General features: G+C 36.6%; 1 protein-coding gene across 1 annotated transcript in view; it reads left to right on the top strand.

The window, feature by feature from the left end:
• The first annotated feature begins 3,220 nt into the window (after positions 1 to 3,220).
• The window catches only part of CdGAPr (Cd GTPase activating protein-related), a 32,918-nt gene continuing 17,301 nt past the window's right edge, over positions 3,221 to 18,837 (top strand). Inside the window, exons 1-13 of the mRNA XM_053765874.1 lie at positions 3,221 to 3,847; positions 7,699 to 7,799; positions 8,463 to 8,542; positions 8,970 to 9,067; positions 9,632 to 9,767; positions 11,204 to 11,306; positions 12,165 to 12,349; positions 13,091 to 13,182; positions 14,176 to 14,233; positions 15,226 to 15,352; positions 15,819 to 15,997; positions 17,002 to 17,200; positions 17,864 to 17,995. Coding sequence (XP_053621849.1) covers positions 3,794 to 3,847; positions 7,699 to 7,799; positions 8,463 to 8,542; positions 8,970 to 9,067; positions 9,632 to 9,767; positions 11,204 to 11,306; positions 12,165 to 12,349; positions 13,091 to 13,182; positions 14,176 to 14,233; positions 15,226 to 15,352; positions 15,819 to 15,997; positions 17,002 to 17,200; positions 17,864 to 17,995 — 1,544 coding nt within the window. The 5' untranslated portion in view covers positions 3,221 to 3,793. The remainder of the gene's footprint in view (positions 3,848 to 7,698; positions 7,800 to 8,462; positions 8,543 to 8,969; positions 9,068 to 9,631; positions 9,768 to 11,203; positions 11,307 to 12,164; positions 12,350 to 13,090; positions 13,183 to 14,175; positions 14,234 to 15,225; positions 15,353 to 15,818; positions 15,998 to 17,001; positions 17,201 to 17,863; positions 17,996 to 18,837) is intronic.

The following is an 18,837-nucleotide window of genomic DNA, read 5'->3' on the forward strand; positions in this document are numbered from 1 at the left end:
GGATGCCATTGCTGCTCTGTAAGAATTCGCCGTTTATTGTTCTAACTGGGTCATTTTTATTGACCTGAGATAGGCTGATGCTAATCATCAATTTGTCATCATCAATTTATCAAGCTTCTTCTGCCCACTGCTGTGCATAGGCGTCTTGTGTCTTATTCTTTTTGTCAAGCGATTCCCCAGTCTCGTCTTCGTCTACAAATTTATTTTTCGTACTTTTTCTTCTTCATTTGTAGTCGTAGGACATAGGATGGGTCGTCCCATCGCGATGTCATTTCGCTCGTCCGACAAAATATCAAGAATTTATACTTAATTGATTTTCTTATATTTTTTGTATTTTTCACCAAAAATATTTGATGTTGTGGAGTCATAAATTGGAATCAGGGGGTTTTAAATTCAGTAGATTTATGTCTACAATAGTTTTGTCGAAATGGTTTATTTATTATAGCTGTTGTTTTTTTTATCCCCACACCCGTTCGCACGGTTGCGTCAGTCGTGTTAAACATATGCGCAGTTTTTGTGCACCGTCCGACCATGCGTGAAGTGTAGTGCACTTGTTTCGACTGGCTGTTGTACAATTGTTTGCGATTTATGCAATGCCAATATAGTACTGCTGTTTTAGTATGTTATGTACTATAAAAAATAAAACCTACCAAGTGCTAGTCTGACTCGGAAGGGAATATAAAAATGGCAAAAAATCATATCTGTTTTATAAGAGCCCCCTTTTATTGTTTTTTGGTATTTGTTGTTATAACGGCAATAGAAATACGTCATCTATGAAAATTTCAACTGTCTATCACGGTTCGTGAGATACAGCCTGGTGATGGACAGAGGACTTTACCCTAAAATTGCAGTCCAGTTCATAATCTCAAGTAGGTTGTACCTATGTTTCTTTAAGACAATGTACATACAATGGGTGTGGCTCTATACGAATTGATGATGCGTGTGAATTAAATTATTAATGTAGTGGAACACGCCCATCTCTTACAAAATAAGCTTCAAAATTCATTAAATAATTGATATGAAAATCACTACGCTCGTGAGTCAACACGGCAACAAGATAGATTCACTATTCTGAGCTTTCACCAAGGCTAAAGGTACCATTAGTGTAACAATCGAATTAATTCTATGTCGAGTAAAAGCGAGACGTTTTCCCTTGAAGGCATAGAAAGGAAGTGAATCCGGTTTTGTTAATGTTGCCAGTGTTTAATGAGAGAAATAGTATTTTCACGTGTGCATGGTTCCCCTTATAAGACTTCTTTGACTAAGGACAGGAAGAGTTCCTGTCCTTAGTCGAAGAAGTCTTGTTTGTGTCTTGTGTGCTGGCCATGGATCTTCTGTGCTGCCCGTCTCCTGGGTGAAGGCTAGACTCTGTGTGGATGTCGTACGATGCGAGAACTAGGGGATAAAAAGCCTTCACAGGCAGCAATATCATTTTGACATCAGGCAAAGTCGAATTACAGCTAAATCTTCATATATTTTTTGAAACCTGTTTATTGTCCCACTCTTAATTTTGGTAATTATATTTGAACGGGCTCTGAGCTCCGTGGCGTCACAGTCGAAAAAGATACCAAGAACAGAAGAAACAGACCATTCCCTTGATGGACTGATTAAAATCTGTGACGAAAAGCTGGCACAATAAACACGTGGCTCGTTTTATCGGCCATCTTATTACCCTTATATAATAATAAAACTAAGTGGTGACCATAACCGTAACAAGCAACAGCAATCGCGATAATAATTGGGTCAATACTCAAGAGGCGCGGAGAAAGGGTGCGTCATTATTGTTCGTGTTTATCGGACGCCATGGGAAATTGAAGGCTCAGGCTAACCTTCAAATCTTTTATAACATTACATTATACTGGCAAGCGAAATGTGTTCTCAAAAACAGCGGCAACAAAAAAAAACCGGTAGAAAGCGAATGGCCCGAATGGAACTCGCTTTGGATCTGTAAAACTTGCTGTATTATCTGTCTGTCCATTTGTCTATATCATTTTTCTCAAAAACGCGCGAAAAGTAAACATACGACCGTTTATTTCGTATATTTTGCAATTTGCTGTTTCTAAGCGGAGAAGGGAAACTTCATCGTGAGGAAACCTGCACACTGATTGGCAGTTCAATCACTAGTGTCCTAAAAGTCATGTCAGATGCCTTAGGCGGCTTGAATCAAATATATTATATTATGATGATGAATGAAAGAGTCTTAAGCGACGCGAACGAATGTACTAACATTCCTCTTTATTGGATATATTTTTTTCTTTAAAATCTGAAATTCAAATTGACCAAATTCATTGCAATTGAACTACTGTTACCTCATCATGAGGATAAATATCGGATGTTCTGCAATATACTCGTATTTGGCTAAAAAAAGTTTGATCATTTATTATATTTAATAGTAATTTCACAATTATCTTGCTCATTGGCTAACTAGCACAGCTCCATTCCTAAAATACGAACGTCCATCATTACTCAACTTATGTAAATAGTTGAATAGTATGTGCATATATTTTCGTACTAATAAGTTGTTATGTGAAACAATACTAAAATGAATTTCATTTTGTGTTTATTTAAAATACTTCGTACAAATAAATGTTACGTGTACATATTGGAATGTATTAGTTAGTTGGATTTACGATAACTGATGATGTGATATTTACTGATATTATTGTATGGTCATTTGGGCGGTATACTGTAGTACTAACTGTTAAGTACGACCTGTTTTTTTTTTACCTATTATTATCATGCTAAAATTATACATTACCGCAAAATTGCATTATAATATTATGTAGACAATGTGTACAATTTATCCTCTTTATGAAAATAAAATATAGAAAGAAACTATCATAACAGCTAAAAGTTCGTCGAACGTGGCGAATTCAATGTACGTTGCTGGTTTTTTCTTGTGGTAATAAAAAAATACATACAAACTACGCAATGTGCGCTGAATCGCGTTCGCACTTTTTTGAGTTCGCCGATAGTGTTTTTCTAGCATTCAATAATAGTGTCAATATTTTTTTATGTTTCTATTATGTGTTAGCATTCTTTGGTTCTATAGAAAATTCTGAATCATGTATCGCAATGAAAGAGCGACGCAATATTCTATTTCCCACGTTGCCGGGTAAAAATAAAGTACTGGCAACACCGTCATCGACCGCTTCTGTCTGATACTTTTGCGTTGCGGTGTGCGGGGGGCGGCTGTCAAGTCAAATCGAATTAGGTATTTTAAGAGCTACGGTTCGCGATCATTTATTTAGAAATAAAAGCTTTTTCTGAATTAATTTGCTGTTTATTCCGATGCGCGGCCTAAGTTTTAACGACCCAACGACACGAAATCATCGTGGACTAATATTTCCCAGTCAGTGAATGGGAATACTGGTGTGTCGACGTGCGATCGGCTATTTTTGTTTTGTAGCCGCAGTTTCGAAGTAAATATTGTTTTTAGTGTTGAAATTGTGGTGCAGCGGTGCCTTTTTTATTTAGAATCTCAGTTGCACTCGGTGGACCGTGAAAACGTTGCAATCGGTATAAAAAATATACGTACTTTCGAAATTCATTTTCGTTACAATCACGGCCTCAAAAATATCCCCAGTCTTCGATTCAGTGCCAAAACCAATTGAAGTGCTAAATTTGCCAAAATCTAAAACAAAATTGTGTTTGTGATTCGAATGATCGAATACCAAGTTACTTTTTTCAAAGTTTTTTCTTGGTGTTTTTATGCCAGTATCAAGTGAGTGACAATATGTACATAAATGGCATTTTTGCCAGTGAAATTGCCAATATTTAGTGTGAAACGAAAATGAGGAGGGTTTTCGGCGTGTGCTCAGACAGCTGGCTGCTATGCGGACAGAATGTGAGGCTCTAGATGTAGCCGTCACTAGATGTTGTCTGTATGTTTCTTTTTTTGTTCCCATTTTAATTTTCCCATCCGACACTGACTGGTTTGCATTGAGCCATGGTTATTTTGTGTTTTGTTCTAAAATCAAAATTTAGTTTTTAACAGCTGGTTTACATGTTTGAAGTTGCTAACAAGATTTTATGTTTATTCAGCCCATCCTGGCTTCGCTCGGATAGTATAACAAATCATAACATTCCTAAACCTACTGAATATACAAATTAACCTTAACCTACTACAATTAACATACTAATTAACCTACTGAATATACAAGTTAATGTACTGTTTTTACTACAATTTGTTATGTGTACCTAAATAAAATTTTATCAAAATTGGTCAAGCTGTATCAGAGTAATATCGCAACTAACACTGTGACATGAAATTTTTATATTATTAATAAAGAAGTGGCCAGAAATAAATTGCCATTTAATAATATTGTTTATATGCATCAATTAACTTGAAATTAAGCTTAAAACATGTAAATTAGCCATAGTCCCGCAATTGTTGAGATATTCAAGCACATTTTGCCATTGCACAGATAAAATAGGAAATGGAAGATTAAAACGAAATTTGCATGTATATATTTGATCATTTAACTAATCTATATTCACTGCATGATTTGAGTGTTGCATTAGGCCTGGTCTCTAAAGAGTTACTATTAAGCCCCAGATATAATTATATTATGCCATCTTCTCACAATCACTACAAAATTGCAAGGTTTATCTTTACCCTGATTACGGGTTCACGGCCTCTAATGAAACAAAGAACATGGTAACTTGCATTTTAATACACATCCTTACATAATATAAAAAGAAGTGCCCCTGTTGCACATGTCTGTACAAATGTTTTAAACTAAGAAACTACCAGACGGACAGGTTTTCACCAATAGATAGTTTGATTCCTGGGAAATTTGGTGTTTAATTTTTATGATTTTGCTACTAAAATGGTTGAAACGCCAATTTTAGAATAAAAAAATAATATTTTATCACCATTAACTAAATAAAATTGGTAGTCATCAAGGCAGGTTTATGATCACAATCTTATTGTCTATGGACCTATAACACGCCATATTTGATTTCATTGTTGATACAATAAAAATATTTATCGCCCATTAAATTTTAATTCATCTGATACAAGTTCAGGAATGTGGATATTCTGAACTTTAATTTGTATGAAAATGAATTCATTATGAACAGTTTGTGTAGTTTCCTTAAAAATCACCAAAATGAAGTTCTTTATCTATACTATTATTATAAAGAGCTGTAAGTGTTTGTGAGTTTGTATGTTTGAGGCGGGTAATCTTCGAAACTACTGAACCGATTTTAAAAACCATTAGAGAGATACAAGATTGCTATAGGCTATATTTTATCTCAAAATTCCCACGGGAGCGAAGCCCCGCGGGCAATATTTAGTTTAGAATAAGTTAATAAATAAATTTGTTTTCTTCATATCCATCAGTGGTAGTCGAACAAGGGAGGTATTCCTCGAAGCGCACCAAAATTATTCTTCGAAACGCATCAAAAAAGTGCGCTTCGAGGAATACAAAAAATATTAAAATTTCATTCTTCGAAACGCACCTACGTTTAAATCCGACCGGATTTTTACTAAATTTTCATCATATTTAAAATCATAATAAAAAGTAGCCTATTTGCTCCTAAACGTTTAGTCTCTGTGCCAAATTTCACCAAAATCGGTCCAATGGTTTTTGAGTTTATTCATCACTTCATTATATTAGTACGGATGTGGTTACCGCCCTAGAATATGATCACTATATATCCTCCGGTGGTTGTTGTACGAGGCTATTAAGGGATAAAAGACCTTGAAAGCTGACGGCAACCGAAAATCGTGACGAATCTTCAAAATTTTATTACATGGATCCCAGGTTTCGGCGCTTTACAGCCGAAAATGAAACCACACGTTAATGACAAATGGGTATTTATTCAAAGAAAGAAGCACTATGCAATGTATGAAGTAGACAGAGCTCCAGTAATATTTTATGCCTCATAAAAATGTAGGTCGCCGGCGTAAAAGCATTCTCTACTCTAGTGAATCTACTGTAATATTAAAACCGGCCAAGTGTGAGTCGCATTCGCGCACCAAATCAAAATCAAATCATTTATTCAGAAATTAAAGCTGCAAACAACTTGCAAGGGTTCCCTGCCGTCCTTACAGATTTAAAAAAAGTCCCCCTGTCGCGTCTGTATGAACGCGTTAAACTAAAAAAAAACAGATTGATTTTTACCAAAAGGTTTTGCCGTATAATTGATATGGTTTTACCCGAGTGCAGCCGGGACGGGCACCTAGTCCTTATCCTTACATTCGTAAAGTTATCTACCGCGTCTGTCTGTTCGTGGTATACTCAAAAATTACTGCACGGATTTTCATACGGTTTTCACGATTTCTCTGAGTGCTTCCTAAGGAAGGTTTTGGGTATACCCCAAAACCTCTATAATGTTTTTAGACGGGCCGCTAGTATTATATAAAACGTTGTCCTTTGTCCGCGTCTGTCTGTCTGTTCGCCATAGACTCAAAAACGAATGCACGGATTTTCATGCTGTTTTCACAAATAGATAGTGCGATTCCTGAGGAAGGTTTAGGTTTGGAATGTATTATGGTTTTGTAAGAGCGAAACCGGAACCCTAGTTTTCTATAAAAACGACAAAAATGTATTTATAATTGTATGTTATTTTTAATATGTATTTATATTTATTTTATGTATATTTTTTGTTATTGTTATATATATTTATGTATTTAGATTTTACTCTTCCCATGTACACCAGTTTATTTTCTTACAATTTATAGTCTTCTCTGTTCATTTTGTGCGTTATTACGTCTGCCTGGCCTGCTACTGTGTCCACGTCCTCTCAACCTATCGCCCGTTGACTGTAAGAGATCCCTACATGGGATGAGTCCGCCGTTGTACAATGTATCTTTGTTGTATTAATTTTGATTAATGTACTTATTTTCGTGCAATAAAGTTATTACAAACAAACAAAAATACACATTGTTTTGCATCGTCAAAAATCAGCTTAACTATTTACTTATTTATTATAATAATACATCAAAATTAAGGCGTGACCGTATGTTGCGTTGTTATCATATGTTAAGTGGGGTGGAGTCGAGTCTTTATGATTTTTTAACGACTATTATCTCAAGTACCTCTAGTAATACTTATCGGGATTCGTGATTTATTTTGTGCTTTTAAGTCAAATATAATAAAAATAGTTGTTCGCCGCGATCTTAGACCTCGCGAACACATTAAATCTTTACAATATTGCGAATTATGAAACGACTATTAAACAATAGATTTAATAAACGACTTAACCAATTTTGACGCCCCACGAACTTAAAAATTCTATTGGCAGATCCTACATACCTTTTAAATTTCATCAAAATCAGGCCAACGGTTCGTAATTTATCGCGTTACAAACATACGTATACATACAAAAATCTATTTTTGCCCCAAGTAAAATGTTAGACCTAGCTCGCTCGGGTAATTACTTTTGGTTATTATCTCGTTTTGATGTCGTTTTGATTTGAAAAGAAATGGCGTGATTTTTACACCAAAGAAAGATTTGGCAGTCACATCTAATCCTAACTAATATTATAATACGAAAGTTTGTTACCTCTTCACGCTCTATCTACTCAACCAATCTTCTTGAAATTTTGCATGCATGTAGTTTGAAGTATGGAGAAGGAGATTGGGTACCTTTCATCGCGAAAAAATAATGTTCCCGTGGGAAATTCACGCGGGCGACGCTGCGGGCACAAGCAAGTGAATTATAATAATATTATCGTTCTGTTTCCAGGGCTCCCCGCACGGCTCGGTGATGTCGTGCCAGTCGCTGGCCGCGCGCGCCTTCGCCGAGCCAGACAAGGAGGGCATGACGCACTGCGCTGCTCTACACAGGTAACACTTCAACCCAAAGACCAAGAAAACTATAGACGTCGAACGAGTGTAACCAAATAATTGATTATCCATACTTATCCTATAAATATTATAAATGCGAAAGTTTGTGAGGTATGTGTGTGTATGTTTGTTACTCTTTCGGATTGCTATGAAATTTGGTACACTGGTAGAATATAACCTTGCAGTAATAAATAGTGTACTTTTTATCCCGAAATTCCCACAGGAGGGAATCCCCGGGGCGAACCTAGTATTATAAATGTGAAAGTGTGTGACCGTCTTTCACGTCAGAACTGTGCAAAGGATTGTGGTGATTTTTGGTGTGGAGACAGTTGGAGTGCTGGAGAGTGTCATAGGTTGGTAGTTTTTGCGGGCAACAGCTAACATTATCATCCATAGCACAGGGAAACCTACCGTAGGTCGGGGAAAATCAATCCCCGAAATACTATCGTAGGGGGTGAAACTTTGTATGAAAATCACGTCTCATGATCATCATCAATCATGTATTATGTTTGAATATCTTGTTGTAACGTATAACTCCTTTGTGAATGGTGCAAATAAAGAGTTTATCTATTTATCAATCTCTTCCTTTACGCAGAGAAACTGACGCTGGGAAGCCGCTGTCAAAAGCCAAGGGGTGTATAAATAAATTAATTTAATTTTCAGATCGGTCCGCTTCAGTTCGGAGTCCCGCGGCTCGACGAGGGCAAGCAACAATGAGCAGGACAGCAAGAGAGACGCGCCAGGTCAGATATACAAGATTATTACAAGATTTTATACCAATATAAGTAATATATAGAACTTTGGGTCTAAATTTGATGAAATTTAAAAGTTATGTAGAATCTGTCAATGGAATTTTTAAGTTCGTGCGGCATCAAAATCGGTTGACTCGTTTATGAAATATTCAGAATTTTATATAAAAAAAAAATCATAAGATTGATTCCCCACGAATTAAAAAATTCTATTGACAGATCCTACATACCTTTTAAATTTCATCAAAATCGGATTAACGGTTCGAAAGTTATCGCGTTACAAACATACATACAAAAAAATATATTTTTGCCCCAAGTAAAATTTTAGACCTCGTTCGCTTTGCTCGCTCGGTCAATTAGTTATCGAAAAGTGTGTCAAAATCATTATGTCTGATGTTTTTCATTGTATTTCTGTCTACAGGGTCGATATCCCTCACAGCGTTGGCTGTGACGCCCGTGTCTCCGCAGATGAGCCAGTCGGCGCCGTCCTCCACAGCTATCTTCGATCTCTCAGAATCGGTACGTGATTTTTTATAATTTTTATGAATCCTTTTTATGAATATTACAAAACAAAGTGCTCCCAACGGATTTTCATGCGATTTTCGCCAATGGATAGCTTGATTCCTGAACAAGTTGAGGTTTATATGAATGATTTTTTATTTTTTTTTCCGTCCGGGCCGCTAGTTGTAAATGCGAATGTAAGTTTGTTTGTTACCTCTTCACGCATTATCTACTCAACCAATCCTCTTGAAATTTTGCATACATGTAGTTTGAAATATGGAGAAAGACATAGGCTTTCATCCCGGAAAAAAATTAACTCCTGTGGCATATTAACGCAGGAAAAAGCTCGTTTGAAATCTATACAATTATTATAAAGAGGTAGGCGTTTGTGTGAGTTTGTGACCTTGTGAGTTTGTATGTTTGAGGCGGGTAATTTCTTAAACTACCGAACTGATTTCAAAAATTATTTCACCATTATAAAGGTAATATTATCCAAGATTGCTATAGGCTATATTTTATCTCAAAATTCCAACGGGAGCGAAGTCCAGGGCAACGTCTAGTTAATAATATTTTTGTTTCCAGGCCGGCCCCTCACCGGCATCTTGTAGATTCCCTAAACTTGAGGAGTGCGCTCACTTCCACTACGAGCGAGTTTCCTTGGGCGGTCTCTGTATTGAGACGGTGCCGTGTGCGCAGGAGAAATGTGATTCTGACGAAGGTGAGTAACGTTGATGGAGAATACTATAGACGTCGTCATATCACGTTGGTGGTCACCCATAGACCAAGAATACTAAATCTATACTATTATCACAAAGAGGTAAGCGTTTGTGAGTTTGTATGTTTGAGGCGGGTAATCTCCGAAACTACGTAACCGATTTCAAAAATTCTTTCACTATTACAAAGGTACATTATCCAAGATTGCTATAGGCTATATTTTATCTCAAAATTCTCACGGGAGCGAAGCCCCGGGCAACATTTAGTTAATTAATAAACTGTCAACTCCAAATTCTTCGCATTCTCACATCTGCTAGGAAAGAATTGACGGTTTCCAAACGACTAAACGTACATTTTCCAAACATAGCTCTTTAATTTCGATAATCGATTATCGAAATTTTCTTTCAAATAAAAAAAAACTGAATCAAAATCGGTTCAGCCGTTTGGCTAATGAACAGACATACAGATACACTGACAAGTTAAACTTAACTCTCATTTTGTCAGTGCTTAAATATTATACAGTTTTTGAAAGGTGTTAATATGACAGCCTCGGTGACGCAGTTGTAAAGTGCTTGTCTCTAAACCTAGAGGACCTAGGTTCGATCCCCGGTCGGTTCATGATGGAAAATGACCTTTTTTCTGGCCCGGGTCTTGGATGTTTATCTATACAGGGTTACTGGTATCAAACACAAAACCTCTTAAAGAATACTTGGGTACATCAAAATAAAAACTTTTATTCTACGTCTTTTCGTGATTCATAATTTTTTTTTTTTCTATAAAAAAATACAATCTAATTTGCGATTCTACACATCATAACTCCATGTAATAGCCGAGCAACACGAGACAGTACAGTAGCGTTATGTAGCGTAATCGAACATAGAGGTAACATTTTATAGAAACGACATTAAAACTAAAAAAAAGGAAAAAAAAATGTATTTATTACGTTTAGATAAAGTCGTAGAACAGAAGATGTTAGTCTCTATGTACCTTATGCGCCTTTGGAAGGTTATGTGTTAGATACCAGTAACCCTGTATATGTATAAGCTATAGAATATAGTATCGTTGAGTTAGTATCTGATAACACAAGTCTTGAACTTACTTTGGGGTTAGCTCAATCTGTGTATATATCTATATATCTATTTATTTATCTTCGAGGATTGACGACCTCGGTGGCGCAGTGGTAAAGTGTTCGCCTCTGAACCGAGAAGGAGTCCCGGGGTCCCGGGTTCGATCCCCGGTCGGGTCATGATGGATACTGATCTTTTTCTGATTGGCTCGGGTCTTGGATGTTTATCTATATATGTATATATTATAAAATATAGTATCGTTGAGTTAGTATCCCATAACACAAGTCTAGAACTTACTTTGGGGCTAGCTCAATGTGTGTGATTTGTCGTAATATATTTATTATTTATTTATCTATTTGTATAATGTTCGCAGGCTGGGTGCGACTGAGAGTGCGGTCGCACGCGACGCCGGAGCCCGAGTGGACTCTCTCCAGGAACAAGGACAACTTCCTGCACCTCGACGATATGCTGCACAGGTATGGCTTTCTCTCTATCTCTCTCTATCTATATCTCTCTCTCAAAGGACAACTTCTTGCAGCTCGACGATGTGCTGCATAGGTAGGGTTCTCTCTCTCTCTCTCTCTCTCTCTCTCTCTCTCTCTCTCTCTTCTCTCTCTCAAAGGACAACTTCCTGTAGTTCGATGATATGCTGCACAGGTATCTGTCTTTATATGTATATATCTCTATCTTTTCCTGTATTTCTCTCTCTCTCTCTCTCTCTCTTTCAAAGGACAATTTCCTGCGACTACCAACTGGCACCATATTAAAATTCTGCTGTCTATCCGTCCGTCTTAATTATTATTAATTTCAATTTCAAATTTTAACTTTGTATTTGTAATATATCTTTTTCAAAAAAATGTGATGAAACAATACTAAAATGTAGTTGAAGACCCACGTTCAAATATAGGTTACATTTGACGATGACGACAATGAGGGGTGAAAGTCAGATAAAATCACGCGGGCGAAACCGTGTACAAAAGCTAGTTAATGGATCAAATTAATGTCCGATAGTAGTGTACATTCCTGGATCAGGTTACCTGATCAATAATAATAAAGAGCCGGTATAAATCTTAATCCTAACTAATATCCTAAAATGTGAAAGGAAGTTTGTTTGTTTGTTACCTCTTTACGTTGTATCTACTCAACCAATCTTCTCGAAATTTTGCATACATGTAGTTTGAAGTATACGGAGAAGACATCCCGGCAAAATAACTGATAATAATTACACTATCTATTGGTTGGTGTAAATCGCATGAAAATCCGTGCAGTAGTTTTTGAGACAGACAGACGTGGCAGAAGACATTGTTTTGTAATATTATATTTTTTAATCCCAGATGTATATACGATCGCAAAGTGTCCGGTCTACCGAACTTATCCGAGAAGATCACGCCGACGCTGCTGCAAGACGAGGCAGAGTATACAAGGCTGATAGCTCACTACGTGCACCATCTGTCTATCATCGCGGACGATTCCATCAATTGCGGCCCAGTGTTGAATTGGCTGCAGATGGACAATAAAGGTTATTTATTTATTTATTTATTTATTTATTTATTTATTTATTTATTTATTTATTTATTTATTTATTTATTTATTTATTTATTTATTTATTTATTTATTTATTCATTTATTCATAAGTGCACAAAACAGTAAGTTAGGTGGGTATATGCACATAAACTATATGAAAATTATATAGTTTTTACGAATTAACCAAACTGACCTGATATGTGTACCTACATAACATGTTAAATTTTGCTCACATGAAAATACAAAGTGAAAACAATACAAATAAACATATATTCGATTGATTTGTTGACTTGGTTGATTCATCGAGATCTTATTCGAAGTGAATACCTACTTATTTAGCGGCGCTGTGCACTTTTTGTGATGGTTACATAATGTTAAACCCGCGTCAGGACACGTGACCTGTGGACGAAGTGCGATCCAATAATGTTGCGCTATTGTGACGCAACGACAACCATACTGTAATGTGATTGGTTCGCTGCGTCTCACTTTGGATCGATTCGATGGTGAGAAGTGAAACGCAAAGCCGCGCACTAAGCCCTCTCATCGAAAATTCGTAAGACGTCAAAAAATGCACAACGTTAATATAATCTAATGCTGAAAGAATTTTTGATATCGGTTCGGTAGTTTCGGAGATTAAACTCAAACATACAAACTCACAAACGCTTACCTCTTTATAATAATATTATAGATCAATCGAATATAAAGAAAGGATTTTTTAATTATTATTTTTGTCCAGGACATAAGTTGCTGGTGGCCAATGAAGACTCGAGTTCTATCAACACTCCGGCCGTTGCCGCGGCATATTCCGTCAGAAAATATGTTTCGCAGGTGAATATACATTATTATCATAATTTTCTTACCTTTTACATAAATTTTCTCATCGTACTTATAAACATTTATATTAGGACAAATCACACAGATTGAGCTAGCCCCAAAGCAGGTTCGAGACTTGTGTTATGGGATACTAACTCAACGATACTATATTTTATAACAAATACATATATAGATAAACATCCAAGACCCGGGCCAATCAGAAAAAGATAATTTTCCATCGTGACCCGACCGGGGATCGAACCCGGGACCTCTCGGTTCAGAGGCAAGCACTTTACCACTGCGCCACCGAGGTACCGTTGAGTTAGTATCCCATAACACAAGTCTCGAACTTACTTTGGGGCTAGCTCAGTCTGTGTGATTTGTCCTATTATATATTATCTCGAAATTCCCCCCGGGCCCCGGGGCGCGGCTAATGTATATTGTTAGTATTGTTTTCTATCTATACTAGCTGCGCCCCGGAACTTCGCTCCCGTGGGAATTTCGACATAAAAAGTACCTTATGTGTTTTATAATATTAATAGGATTTCCTTTACCTATCAGCCCTGGATCACAATCATGTTTTTGTATACTTTTTGACCATGTACTATTAGAAAAAATATATGTAAAAATCAATAATGGTAAGCCCTTATAACATAATAGGGACCAACACTGTTCAAATGAGTTTCTTCCAGCATTTCTTCTCAGCAGCGGTCGTTCCGAAATGCCATTAGTTTGTAGCTTTGGTAAATATCATTTAATTTAAAAATATGACATGAAAAAGTGCCTGTCATGGTCTAATTTCTATATATATATATATATATAGAAATTAGACCATGACAGGCACTTTTTCATGTCATATTTTATTTATATATATATATATATATATATATATATATATATATATATATATATATGTTTTGATTTTAACTGTAATTCAATTTATTAGTTGATGTAATGTTATACAAATAGAAGGAATTGGTAAAAAGCTTTTTTTTTTTTAATTTTTAGGCCCGAGACGAAATAAGCTTCGATGTTGGCGACATGATCTCCATTATAGATATGCCTGGTGAGTTCTATTCGTACGTAATATAGCTTTTGCCCGCGACTTCGGCCACGTTAATTTCAAAGATGAAAGGTATGTCCTTCTCCGTACTTCAAACTACGTGTATGCAAAATTCATGAAGATTGGTCGAGTAGATAGAGCGTGAAGAGTTAACAAACAAACTTACTTTCGCATTTATAATATTTATAGCGCAGCCTCGCGGTGTTACCCGCGCAATTATTACAAAAGTACACACGTTTTTATGCACAGTATCGCCATCTACTTTATGAAGCGCCATTAACTGTCTGTCTGTCTGTTCTGCTTTCATGGCTAAAAGCTGACATGGACCGAAAAATAAGAGAAAAAACCCGCTCAATACATATGCTACATTTTTTCAAAAATCATCCCCCTAACTATAATGGGAGTGAAAATCAGAAAAATTAACACTGGCGAAGCTAGTCTATGCTATTATTATAAAGAGGTAAGCGTTTGTGAGTTTGTATGTTTGAGGCGGGTAACCTCCGAAACTATCGAACCTATTTAAAAAATTCTTTCACCATTAGAAAGGTACATTATCCAAGATTGCTATAAGCTATATTTTATTTCCCACGGGAGCGAAGTCCCGGGCAACATCTAGTATTTTTATATGTTTGTAAATAACTCAAATATTATTTTTATTCCTTTGCAAAGAGCGTAAGTAATTGTATCTGTGCAATAAAGTTGAAATAAATAAATAAATATATTACGACAAATCACACAGATTGAGCTAGCCCCAAAGCAAGTTCGCGACTTGTATTATGGTATACTAACTCAACGATACTATATTTTATAACGAATACATATATAGATAAACATCCAAGACCCGGGCCAATCAGAAAAAGATAATTTTCCATCATGACCCGACCGGGGCTCGAACCCGGGACCTCTCGGTTCAGAGGCAAGCACTTTACCACTGCGCCACCGAGGTCGTCATAATAAATAATAAATAAATGAATGATACATTGTTTTCCCACCAGGCCCTCAAGAATCGTTGTGGTGGCGAGGCAAGCGTGGTTTTCGAGTGGGGTTCTTCCCCCACCACTGTGTGGCCGTCATCGGGGACAAGGTGCCCCGCCACATGACCCAACCGCCGCCCATAGTGGGGTAAGTTTTTATAATTAAAAAGAAACCGATTCAGTGCACACAGAGGATTCCGTAAAAATCACTGTTTTGTCACATATACAAGCTGCGCCCCGGGGCTTCGCTCCCATGGTAATTTCGCCAAAAAAAGTACCCTATGTGTTATACCAGGATATATTCTACCCGTGTGCCAAATTTCATAACAATCGATCCAGTAGATTTTAACAAAATAGTAACAAACATACATACTCACAAATTTCCGCATTTGTAATACTAGCAGGATATTAAAGCACAAAAATATCTCAAAGATTCCTAAAAAAAAAACGAGTCTTGACAGAGACTCCAACATACTAATAAAAAAACAATCTCTCAAATGCAATATCATTTTTAAACTCTTAAAAGCCTGTCTTGTGCCCCACGGCTGGGTATGAGGTCTCAATATTTTTAAATTAATAAGAAAAATCTGTATGACGTGCCTTTTCTCCCACAGATCAGTAGCAGTGGCCCCAATCAAACCGGTGCTCCGCAAGCACGGCAAACTTATATCGCTGTTCAGGAGCTTCATACTCTCACGACCTTCGCGCAGAAGTCTCAAACAGCAGGGCATATTGAGGGAGAGGGTGTTTGGATGCGACCTTGGTGAACATCTACTCAATTGTCAGAGAGAAGGTAATTCATTCCTTCCTTACATATTTTTAAACAAAGTCCTCAGCCGCGTCTGTATGTTGGTCTGTTCGCGATAAACTCTAAAAACTACTGCACGGATTCTCATGCGGTTTTCACCGATAGATTGTGTGATTCCTGAGGAAGGTTCAGATGTATAAATTATTATTATTTTATCCGAGCGAAGCAGGAACGGAGCGGCTAGTGTTATATGTAAATTTATGTTTAGAAATGGTCCTAGTTCTCGCCCTTGAGGTACACCAATTGAAAAAGTGTGGTATTCCACATCCTATTGTCAGCGAAAAGGTATGTATTTTATAAAAGTCAAGTATAAAAGTAATTTTTTATTTATGTGTGTATGTCTTGGTGACACCAAGACAAATAAACTCTACATATTTAAATGGAGAAGCCTCATACTATCTCAACTTTAGTGTAGAAGTCTAAGAAGCAAGTGATACTCAAGAGAGAAGGTAATCAATTCAAATTGTCGCTCATTTATGTTTAGAAATGGTCCTAGAACACGCCCTTGAGGGACACCAATTCAAAAAGTTTTATTCCACGTCAACTAAAATTGTTTAAAAGTAATTTAATGAATGGGAAAGGGACACCAGTGCCGCCGTTTACGTAGAAGTCTCAAGTGTCAAAGAAGTCTCAATCTCAATGAAAAGATAAATACTATATTATCAGTAGTATAGGGCCTAGTACTCATCCTTGAGGAACACCTATTCAAAAAACTTCATATTTCACATCCTATTGGTAGTGAAACTATATGTATTTTTAAATTTTTGTACACAAAAATTGTATTTATACTTTGTATGACAGAAGTTATATAATATGAAATTAATACATCTGTCTCTGTCGCTCTCATTACGAATGTATCGGTTCATCCTGCTGTCATAGGACTTGAGTTATATTTTACATAGTATAATTAAGTCATTTCGAATGTAAAATCAATAATCACCCTTAAGATCTAGGCAAGTCTCATATGCAGCTCTCAGTCTATGTTCCAGTGCCCCTCGTACTAGAAGCGTGCGCAGGCGCAATAGAAGCCCGCGGCGCCGTCGACGGCGTCTACCGTCTGTCCGGCGGCTCGGGCTTGACACAACGGCTACGGTCCGAGTTCGATTCCGGCGGCGCCCCGGACCTCACCACCGCTGCTGTAGCGAGAGACCCGCACGCGGTTCCTAGTCTTCTGAAAATGTATTTCCGGTAAGTTTTTTTTAATCCGAAAAAATCTTTGCAATCATCGTACTAAATATTATTTTGTTTTCTTTGTATATAGTATATACCTTCATCTAGCTATGAGCATATTTATTTTTGAGTTATCTAGTAGTTACAAACAAACAAACATACATATTGTGAAAGCTTAAAGGCTGATCTGTGTTCCATTTCGACCCGTTTATCTAGTTAATTAAACGATTGGCCACTTACAATAATAATAAAAAAATAGCTTAGAACTTATCTATATTTAGAGTTTAAAATCAAATTGTAGGAGGTTATCAAACATCAAGAGCATGAAAATGTATTTCCGGTAAGTTTTTTTAATCCGAAAAAATCCTTCCAATCATCGTACTAAATATTGTTTTTATGTTTTCTATGTTTAGTATATACCTTTATCTAGCTACGGGCGTGTTTATTTCTGAGTTATCTAATAGTTATAAACAAACAAACATACATAATGTGAAAGCCTAAAAGCTAAAGGCTGTAATCCGAGTTCCATTTCTGCCCGTTTATCGTCAATTAAACGATTGAATTATAAATAGCTTAAATCTTATCTATATTTAGATTTAGTTCACAATCAAATATAAAGCGGTTAACAAAGATCACGGACATGAGAAGTGACAGGTGTTATGTTTGTCTGTTTGCCGCCAGTGAGCTGCCGAACCCGCTGTGCACGTACCAGCTGTACTCGAGCTTCGTGCGCGGCGTGCAGCAGCGCGACGACGGCGAGAAGCTGCGCGCGGTGCGCGATACTGTGCACAAGCTGCCGCCGCCGCACTACAGGTGACGCCACACATAAAGGCGCATGCGGTGAATTTTCGAGCATTTTAACCGCAATCTTCACCGTCTATTATCAAAATAAAGAAATCTTTTTGATATTTTGAATGCAATAAAATCTCTTTGACAACAGTAAAAGCTTGTGCCAACAAGTTTATTTGTTAGACAAATTAAAAGAAAAATACCTAACATTCAATATTCATTTCGCTACAATTTTTGAACGACTACATCGATTTTGATCAAACATATCTGTGATACGCATAAAAATTAGTTATCAAATAAAAAAAACCGCATCCAAATCGGTTCACCCGTTGGTGAGCTACGGTGCCACATACACAGACGGTCAAACTTATAACACTCCTCTTTTTGCGTCGGGGGTTAAAAATGACATTTTTATATAATCACAAAGAATCATTCATGTTTAAAGGAAAGCACGTAAATGAAGTCGAACGAAAAATAAGGGCGGAAATATTGTATGAAAAATCTATTGCGCCCTTGAGGGAAAAAGTAATTCGGCTGAAACAAATACGAATCTAGCTGGACCTGAATATTGTCCGTGTTATATCAAAATACAATGACAGCGATCACGATTCTAAAAAAAATTCTTAAAAAAAAAAAGAAAACTCCTAATAGTTTTCGCTGGCTGATTGCCGACTTTCATCGCCGGTCACTTTTACTTACTTTTTTTTCTCTCATCTCATAATAAGACTGGCTGGCCTGAATGTTGTTCTTTTTTAACAACAAAAAAAATTGTTAAATTTATTTGCAATTTGTAGTTTCTTTCGACGATATTTCGATATATCATCAAATATATTTGATGATAAATTATATCGAAATATCGTCGTCTA

Source organism: Plodia interpunctella, chromosome 28 (assembly GCF_027563975.2).
Source record: "Plodia interpunctella isolate USDA-ARS_2022_Savannah chromosome 28, ilPloInte3.2, whole genome shotgun sequence".
NCBI lineage: Eukaryota > Metazoa > Arthropoda > Insecta > Lepidoptera > Pyralidae > Plodia > Plodia interpunctella.